Consider the following 9,899-nt stretch of genomic DNA (forward strand, 5'->3'; position numbering starts at 1 on the left):
TGTTTTTAGACACCCTTTTAATGATTACATTTTCCCCAACCAATTTCATGGGGCTTCTTTCAGAAAATTTCAAGACATTGCTTGATTTTTATTCTTCATCTTCCTGGTATTTATTCAGAAAGCTGTCTCTGGAAAAAAAATGTTTAGTTGCTTTTAAACAGCAGTGTTCCTAATATATCTAAAAATGCAAATTAGATAGCTGTATAAAAGTTTATAGATAGCTATCTATAAAAGATAGCTCATTTGGTGCAGCTTTTTGTTTATTAATTTGAGTTTTAATGTCTAATGCTGTATTTCAGTTAAAAACTAAAGAAGGCTTTTGTCTGGGATCAAAACAGTGATTAGTTACAGTAAAATAAAGTCGTCCGTTTTAGGTAAAGAGTTTTAAATTTTTTGACATTGCACCTACAAATTTTAATGAATTATATTGGAATCTTATGTGACACTCTAACGCAAAGTAGCAAATAATTGTAAAGTGGAAGAAAAAATAATGTAGAATATTCAAAATCTTTTTCGCAAATACAAAAATGTAGCATACAAGCATTTAGTCTGTAAGACAAGGAAAATACTACATACGTCCAGTACACTTGCAAATTAAATTACAGCCCAAATTTCCAGTCAAAGCAATAATCAAAAAGTTTAAAAAAAGCGGCAAATGCAACAAACAAAGTTGGACGAGGACCCATATTTATCTTGCTATCACATTTAGTGAAGAGGATGTTATGGGAGGTAAATAAAATCTCCAAAGCTCACTGCAGCAAAGCATGGCACCTCTAGTCTCTATAGCAACCATTTAGTTGTACGTTTTTTTTTTTTTTCCACCAAGTGCCAGTAACTGTGTAATTATGGACAACCAAGCTAATTATTAAAACCGTCCTTGTTCTTGTGGATCTTTTTTAGCTCTCCTCTCTCCTCTATGGTGTTTGGAACAAATGCTCTGTTCACCAAGCCAGCTCAGTCTTTGGCTCCGATGATAGTCCTTAATATCCTGAACCACTTTGGATATGAGGAGCTGAAGGATGTGGCCCAGGAGTCAAATCAAAGGTATGGACACTTCATTGCTCCGACAATGATTTGTTGGTTTATTTTTTTTATTATTTGTTCTTTAACTTTTATGAACCGATTGGTTATGGCTTGTTTCATGGGCAAATCTTTGCTTTTGGCGCATTTATGAAAATTGTCAGTAGTAATGTTTTTATCATTAAGGCTCATCCACCTAAAATATACATGAATGTATAGAGTTTCTATATAAATATTGATTTTACTCGTGTTTTTACAGTTGATCCATTAGTATCTAGAATAAAAAGGGATTCTAACATGTAAAAATACAGAACTTAATTCTTTAGTCAATAGTTCCTTTTGACCAATAAACTGTTTTAAAACTTATAATTTTTTGGGAATGAACTAGTTGCTCATTTTCAAGAAGAATTGTATGGTACCAATACTTCTGTCGGTTTTCCCCAAGGCAGCTGTGGCTACAATGTAGCTCACCCATGTCAGTGTGTGAATGTGTGTATGAATGGATAGATGACTGATTGTAGTGTAAAGAGCTTTGGGGTCTTTGGGGACTTGATAAAGAGCTATACAAGTGCAGGCCATTTTACCAATTTTTTACCAAGAAAGATTTATAATCAATTTCTGACAGAAAGCCGGGAAAATATTGCAAAAAATGAAAATATTTCACATAATATACAACAGACCATATTGGTTGTGTTAAAAATGACTGTTACAAATATAGTGAGTTTAAGTTGGAATTAATTAAATAAGTTTATTTTCTTATTATTCAAATCAATTATTTTACCTTTTTTGTTTTTAATTGTTGTTTTGAGTCCCAAATACATATTTTCCTTTTTAGTGATTCAAAACTGATTTTTATTTTGATCAACTCTTTGCCCAGTTGATCAATTTACTATAAAAATGACTTAAAGCTCTATTATACACTAAGTTAAATAGTGCAAATAACACATTCTAGGAACTGAAGCAAACATGGGTCTGCTTCTTCTCATAATCTTACCTTCAGCTGTGTCAGTTAATGATTAATAGATTATGTCCTACTTCTTTCAGTTCAAAGGCCACTGGTATAATTTAGAGCCATGGCAATATTTGCTTTGGGGTCAAATAGGAAATTAGTTTGTATAAAATAGAATTACATCATATTAATGTATCAGAAAACAAATGGTTTTGAGACCTTTTTGAAATAATTAGCTTGTGAAATGTGTTAAAGGGCGGACCAGCTGTAAATGAAAGTAAACCTATGACTGTTTTGTATCTCCTTGTTTCTAGTTCTTTGGAAAGCCTCCACAGTGTAATGTTCTTCTTGGTCTGCCTGGTTCCCATGTGTGTTGCTGTTCTGCAGGTTCTGGCTTGGAGGCCGTTTTCCATCCGCAACAGTCACACAGTTGACCTCAAGTACATTGACACCTAATGTTGGTATCCTCAGAATGCTGAAGATGTGTTTTTAGGCTGGTTTCTTTTTGTTCTTGTTTGGTGACATTCTTTAGCAATCAGGTTAACTAATAATTTCTTTACAAATGATGAGGTACATGCAGGGGTGAAAGTCCTTTTAAATTCTTGTTGGTACTTAGGGGCGGAGTTAGAGCGGGGCTGGGGAGGCACTAGGGACACGCACACACACACATATATATATAGGTTATCACACTTACTGAATTTATAGATCAACAACATTTTAATTAGCAACAACTGGCTGCTACTGTCCCTGTTAAATCCTACAGAAGCAGAAGGTGTATATTTAGTTTTCCATTGTGACCTTGTTTTGGTTAAAAAACATTACATGGTGGAGTCTGATGTATATCTTTGTACACTTTAGATAAGATATAAATAATGTTAGAAGCTGGTAAAGACCAAATCATTTTGATGACATCCTGATCCATCAAACCTTGACTACAGATGTACTTTCTTTTCCTTGTGATTATAACATTTTCAAAGGAAAGAGTTTTGATGTGATATTTGATTGGTTAAATCAAGTAGATAACAATCAACAGTTCCAAATATTTGATTTATTTAAAAAAACCACTTTTCTATACAAGGAACAAAACCTCCACCTTTTGTGATTTTCATCACCAGCTGTGTCAGGTTTCCTCCAGCTGTGGCATAGATTTAAGATCTGTGTTAATACCTCCCCACTGTTTTTAAAACTGCATCCACTATTTGACTTTCTCATGCAAAAATCACTTTTCATTTTGTTCTGAGAAAAGAAACCAATGCATCCAATAGTCTCAATAGAAAACTCTATAAGTGTAATCTATTTTGCTGCAAAAGAAATGCATAATAGTGACATTTACATCGACGTTTACTGCTCATCAGTAGGTTGGCCTAATGTTTTACCTCACAGGGCACTCGCACTCCAGGTTTGATCTTTGTCTTATGATAATCATTTTCTGCTGAGAATATAAACTAAAAAACAATTATAGTAAGTTTTTTCATCTCTTTTGGAAAAAGTAGGTTTAGTAGGAAATATCACACTGATATTAAATGTATTACAAATATTAAAATTAAATACAAGTTTTGATTTGAAAAAGACAGAAATGCTTAGAATCCTTGTAAGAAACGTATTTGTCAATTGAAATGTACACCGAATGAATCTGTGTCGCTTATGCAGTTCTTGTAGTTGCACTGAACAGATAAAACTGTTAAAAGTACACTGGAATAGATGCCTTACAGTGGAATTGTTGTTATCAGATTATTTGTTGCCGTAATTGAGACTGGTGCAATAAAGGTGCAAGGTGCTTAATTTGTAATGCCAATATTGAACTCTTCTTCTTCTTTTTTTTTTTTTTTGTACAAGTCATTATGAAGGTTTTATTAAAAGAGTTTTTGAACACATTTCTGTTTTAAGCATGATTTATAATGCAATGAGCAAAATTCCCAAGGTAACATTTATTTTTAATGCTTATACTTTTAAGGAGCCAGGCATTCTGGTGTGCTCCTATAGGCAACAGAGGAGTCTGTGTTGCACCAATGTTGGATAACCTTTAATATTACAAGTATTTTATTTATTTATTTTTTGTCTATGCTTGGTAACTGTTTAAAAGCCCAGTAGCATTGCAATCCACTTTTACCTCTTCATTTTTGGACCTCTTAGCATATTTAAAACTTTCACAGGTTACACTGTGCACCATAGTTACACTCAGATAAATGCATTAGAGGAAACATGTTGTTGCAGTTACCATTTCTCTAATAATAGCATCAGGTACTACAGCTGTACGTGGGATTCATCCATCCACCGTCACAGATGATCTAGATCAGGTGAGAACACCATTTCTGTTGTTCTACACTTTGCCCTTTTCACACCTAGAAAAGCCCAACACTTACACCAGTTTGTAAGTGTCAGGACTCTATGTGGACTTTGGCTTGGCATTTATTACTATAGTAGTAGCCCATCTGATGAGCCACACATTTGGACTTACTTTCTCCTATCTGCTCATTGTTTGGATAATGCTGATTGTCACCGACCCTCCAGCATCACCCTTAGCACAGGAGTTCCACAGGGCTGTGTGCTAAGCCCCCTTCTGTCTGCACCTTTAACTCATGACTCAAGATTTTGAAACATGCAGATATTACAGCTCTCTTTTGAAGTATTGTAAACAATGATAGAGCATATAAGGAAGAGGTTTAGAACCTGGCAAAGTAGTTTGATGTTAACAACATAATTTTGAACACCAAAAAGACAGGAGAATATTGGGGATTTTAGGACAACAGACCAATACAAACCAGAGGCCATGGAGAGAGTGAATAGTTTTAAGTCCTCAAAGAGAAAGTTAAGGAGAGCTAACCTCCCACTGAAACTGCTGATCAGCTATTATTAATTCACAACAAAAAGCAGTTTGATAAGCAGTATGAAGTCTTTGTATTGCAGCTGCAATAATGATTGTAAGAGGGTACACAGGATTTTGTAAAAGAGAAAAAAAAACAAAAAACAACGCATGTAGTCACTGGAATAGCATTACCACTAGTAGAAAACCTGTACAGGATTTATTATTTGAAAAGGGCAACAAATATTTCCAAAGACATCACTAATCCAGGGTGTTTTGGTCTGAATACCTACTATGCCTCCTATTGAGGCAGTAAACCAAGTTGATGGTAAAACTGGATAGTTTTCTTGAATATGCAATAACAATAATATCACTTAAGTACACAATGTTTAACCAGCTGTACAGTTTTAAGGTTCATTTGCAATATTTTTATTTTCAGGGCTTCTTAGGGGTATAACAGAAACAATTTAATATGCAATATAGGTGCAATGACATGAAAGGTCTTATTGTTCTGTGACAACTTTTAAATATAACAAAATAGCAACCATTAACAAGTATTTGAAACAAACAGTCCTTTAACATATTTCTTTTAAAAGCAATTTGTTGGTACAAATAAATGGTTATTAAAGGTTATCCATGTTTTTTTTTTTCTTTTTTCCAAGTATAACTATTTTGAGGAATAAATGTTACTAAAAACATAAGACCGAATTTGTTAAACCTGGCTTAAAACAAAGTTAAGGTGTCAGTTACAGGGGTTGGACAATGAAACTGAAACACCTGGTTTTAGACCACGATAATTTATTAGTATGGTGTAGGGCCTCCTTTTGCGGCCAATACAGCATCAATTCGTCTTGTGAATGACATATACAAGTCCTGCACAGTGGTCAGAGGGATTTTAAGCCATTCTTCTTGCAGGATAGTGGCCAGGTCACTACGTGATACTGGTGGAGGAAAACGTTTCCTGACTCGCTCCTCCAAAACACCCCAAAGTGGCTCAATAATATTTAGATCTGGTGACTGTGCAGGCCATGGGAGATGTTCAACTTCACTTTTATGTTCATCAAACCAATCTTTCACCAGTCTTGCTGTGTGTATTGGTGCATTGTCGTCCTGATACACGGCACCGCCTTCAGGATACAATGTTTGAACCATTGGATGCACATCGTCCTCAAGAATGGTTCGGTAGTCCTTGGCAGTGCCCATCTAGCACAAGTATTGGGCCAAGGGAATGCCATGATATGGCAGCCCAAACCATCACTGATCCACCCCCATGCTTCACTCTGTGCAACAGTCTGGGTGGTACGCTACTTTGGGGCTTCTCCACACCGTAACTGTCCTGGATGTGGGGAAAACAGTAAAGGTGGACTCATCAGAGAACAATACATGTTTCACATTGTCCAAGATTTGCGCTCCTTGCACCATTGAAACCGACGTTTGCCATTGGCATGAGTGACCAAAGGTTTGGCTATAGCAGCCCGGCCGTGTATATTGACCCTGTGAAGCTCCCGACGGACAGTTCTGGTGGAAACAGGAGAGTTGAGGTGCACATTTAATTCTGCCGTGATCTGGGCAGCCGTGGTTTTATGTTTTTTGGATACAATCCGGGTTAGCACCCGAACATCCCTTTCAGACAGCTTCCTCTTGCGTCCACAGTTAATCCTGTTGGATGTGGTTCGTCCTTCTTGGTGGTATGCTGACATTACCCTGGATACCGTGGCTCTTGATACATCACAAAGACTTGCTGTCTTGGTCACAGATGCGCCAGCAAGACGTGCACCAACAATTTGTCCTCTTTTGAACTCTGGTATGTCACCCATAATGTTGTGTGCATTTCAATATTTTGATCAAAACTGTGCTCTTACCCTGCTAATTGAACCTTCACACTCTGCTCTTACTGGTGCAATGTGCAATCAATGAAGACTGGCTACCAGGCTGATCCAATTTAGCCATGAAACCTCCCACACTAAAATGACAGGTGTTTCAGTTTCATTGTCCAACCCCTGTATGTGTTGCAGCAAACTGGTTTATTCTTTGAGTTCAGAGGTATTTGTGTGTCCAAGCAATTCATAGGTCAAACTAAAGTTACCTAATTAAAAAAGAAACTAAAAGCAGCACTAAGACTAAATTTCAGCGTAAAATTGACAAATGTCTTTAAAAAAACAAAAAAAATACAGCATAACGCTGATGACCCCTCAGCATGCTGATTGGCACATAGTATTAAACTTCCAGCCTGAGGCGATAATCATTAAATATGGGTGAAAATGACTCTTAGACTACAGCAAAAGGTAACTTGTCCAGACACAGTAGCACATTATACACTGTACACCCTTCAGCCTGATACACAAGCAACATATGTAATGATTGACACTCATACACTATACTGCCAAAAATATAGGGCTGTCAACTGTTAGTGGTAATATGACAAAGTTGAAGTGATTGAGACTGACAGCAACTCAGGCACTAAGTGGTAAGAACTTAGTGCCTACTTTGCTTTTATTTTACTAATGTTGATGTATAAAACTTGCTATTTCTCTAATAACAATGCATTTCATGTTAAACATTTGGGTCTTCATTCAAAAGAATTCATACTATTTCACATTCAGTCCTCCATTCTGTGTGAAAAATCCTCCAATTACAATTCAGGAATAAACTTGCATGGACTAGTTGGTCAGATTAGAAAGGACTGTGCAGAGAGACAGCTAATGTGACGCTGCTGTGAACACTGACTCAACACCATTACTGTGCAGTAAATATCTCATTTCATTGGCAAACTTGAAGACCAACCAGTGCCCTGACTCAATTGTCATTCGCTTATTCACGTAACAGTCACACGTTTCATAGCGTTTTAATATCCTCCTGAAGCTGTCATTTAACAGCGTAAGATGAACCTTAGACATTTTGGTAGATGTCATCGGTAGGGATGTTGACGTCAACACTTACTGCCTGGAAAGACAAGAGTTGTTTTTAGCCTAATGCAACAGCAGAGGTTATTACAATCTTTCTGTTGAGTAATTGTGACCCTGCTGCAACATAATTTACCTCAACTTGGGTACCATTTCCGCTTGTTCTTTGTTTCCTTTTGTTCAAATTCCGCCTGCTGTGGAGTTCTTGCAGGACATCTCTGAACTGTGTTTTGTTCCTTAAGCTATCCTGTTGGAAAATGTTCAAAATTCACAATAAAACTGATGTGTATTTACAGGAAAATCAAGCCTTTCAATCATGATGGTTCAAGAGCTTTTTCTGGGCAGAAATTTACTGCGCCTTTGTTTCTTGTTCCTCTTTTTGTTCTTGTGGGCTTTTCCCCATTTAGAAAACAGCACAATAAAAAACAAAAAAACAGAGACACTGCAATTACCGTTTGAGTTTTAGATGTCTTTTTGCTGAAGGTCAGGTTACAGCCATGCTGAAACAGAAAAGTAAAGTTTATTGCAAACTTTCATTTTTTTGTTTTGTACGCATGATCACTGACTCAGGAGATAGTCATAATTTACCTTCCTTACAATGATAAGTGCCACTAAAGCCAAGCTATAGATGGCCAAGAGGGTAAATGATAACCACAATAGGAGGTTCCTCACCCTTGATTTAGCTCTTTCTGAAATGGAAAAGAAACAAAATTGGTTATCTTATTCATGTCACCAATGCATCTATGAGAGATTTTTCTTTTCACAGGCTACTGCCTCCTTACCTCCCACTATAAGAGCTGTTCCCTCTCCTACAAAGGGTAGGCAGCATTCTGCTCCTTTTGTTTCTTCTGCAGCGCAGAGGTAGATCCCAGTGTCGCTGACATTAAGTGATTTAATTTCCAAAGACTCTATATTCAGACTGTGCCTTTCAGTCAATTTAAGATGCTCATGGGAACCTTCTTTGACCACAAACCATTTGAACTGCAGGTGTGCAGCTGTACAGTTTGAATTAACCATACAACTTAGAACAGCTTTTTTTCCTATTTTGTTCCACATCACTTTGGGCTGCAACAAGCAGCTCTCTGATTTTTGTGTGCTTCCTGGAATATAGACCAACAAATAGCCTTTGATCAACTTCCATCTATAATGTCTTTCAGAACAGTTGCGGAATTGCTGTCAAAGCAAAGTTGTCTGCAATCATTTCCATTTTGTTAATGTGACATTGTGAATTATTAGGTATGTCGTTCCCCAAAGAAGTGCCAATTTCTTACCTGTCCTGGCCAGGTGGACGAGCAGGAAAGGCAGCCAAAACAACTGCTTCATGTCTGTAGCTTGAGAGCTTGTGAGTGATCTTATGATTTCCTGAATAGGACGATGACAAATGACTGACAACATGGGAAGAAAGTTGTACTGAACTTCCTCAACACTAACTTCCTTATTTTCTTCTACTAAGCAAATTAGTACTAACATTTTAAGTTGACCAATGCATACATTGTTAAGCTTATTACAGAGCATTGTAAAACTACTCACACCCCCTTAATGTTTTTCTTTTTTTTACATTTTGCAATGTAGTAACCAGTTAGTGGAAAGTAATGCTTTTCTCATTTACTTATAAATAATTGTCATGCATATGTATTTATGCGTGAGATTTATTTATAAATCAATGTTTTGTAGAACCACCATTTGCTGCAATTACAAATGCAAGTGGTCTGTAGCACATTCTCTACAAGCTTTGAACATCCAGAGGTTGAATTTGTTTTGTCAATTCTTGTTTGCAAAATTTTTAAAGCTCACTAAATTTGGATTGAGAAAGAATGTGAACAACAATTTTCACCGTTTGCAGCAGATGTTGCTGTTGGATTAAGTTTTGGACTTTGACTGGATCTGCTTTGACATGTGCCTTTCCATTATAGTTCTTGCTATATGTTTTAGGGTTTTCTTCCAGGATTAACCTTTATTTATATAACATTTTCCATCAACTCTGGCCTGCTTCCCTGTCCCCTCTTGAAGAGAAGCATCTTCACAGCATGATTCTTCTTCTACTGTGTTTCTCTGTGATAATGGTTTATTCAGAGTAATCTGCAGTGATAGTTTTTCATGACCATTGTCTTTTTGTATATAAACCAAAACGCTTTTGATCTTATATGATTAGAGCACATTCTTCCACTTGTCTGTATTTAGCTCCTCACATTTTCCCATTAACTGTGCAGTTTTCCTGTTCCCA

General features: G+C 36.5%; 1 protein-coding gene across 3 annotated transcripts; it reads right to left on the reverse strand.

Annotated features, from left to right (window-relative positions):
- Positions 1-6,950: 6,950 nt before the first annotated feature.
- Positions 6,951-9,025, reverse strand: LOC124864726 (immunoglobulin superfamily member 6-like). 3 transcript variants are annotated; one of them, XM_047359601.1, is made up of 6 exons: positions 8,947-9,025; positions 8,458-8,775; positions 8,348-8,364; positions 8,128-8,175; positions 7,812-7,922; positions 6,951-7,715 (listed from the first exon to the last, which is right to left on the reverse strand). In XM_047359601.1, exons 1-6 carry the CDS (start codon positions 8,996-8,998, stop codon positions 7,662-7,664), a joined length of 600 nt encoding a protein of 199 aa, XP_047215557.1. In that variant the 5' UTR covers positions 8,999-9,025; the 3' UTR covers positions 6,951-7,661. The 3 variants fall into 3 exon arrangements, with proteins under 3 accessions (XP_047215557.1, XP_047215556.1, XP_047215555.1); XM_047359600.1 differs by having other exon boundaries at positions 8,273-8,364; XM_047359599.1 differs by having other exon boundaries at positions 8,264-8,364.
- Positions 9,026-9,899: the final 874 nt, after the last annotated feature.

The sequence above is a fragment of the Girardinichthys multiradiatus genome, chromosome Y (genome assembly GCF_021462225.1).
Source record: "Girardinichthys multiradiatus isolate DD_20200921_A chromosome Y, DD_fGirMul_XY1, whole genome shotgun sequence".
Classification (NCBI taxonomy): Eukaryota; Metazoa; Chordata; class Actinopteri; order Cyprinodontiformes; family Goodeidae; genus Girardinichthys; species Girardinichthys multiradiatus.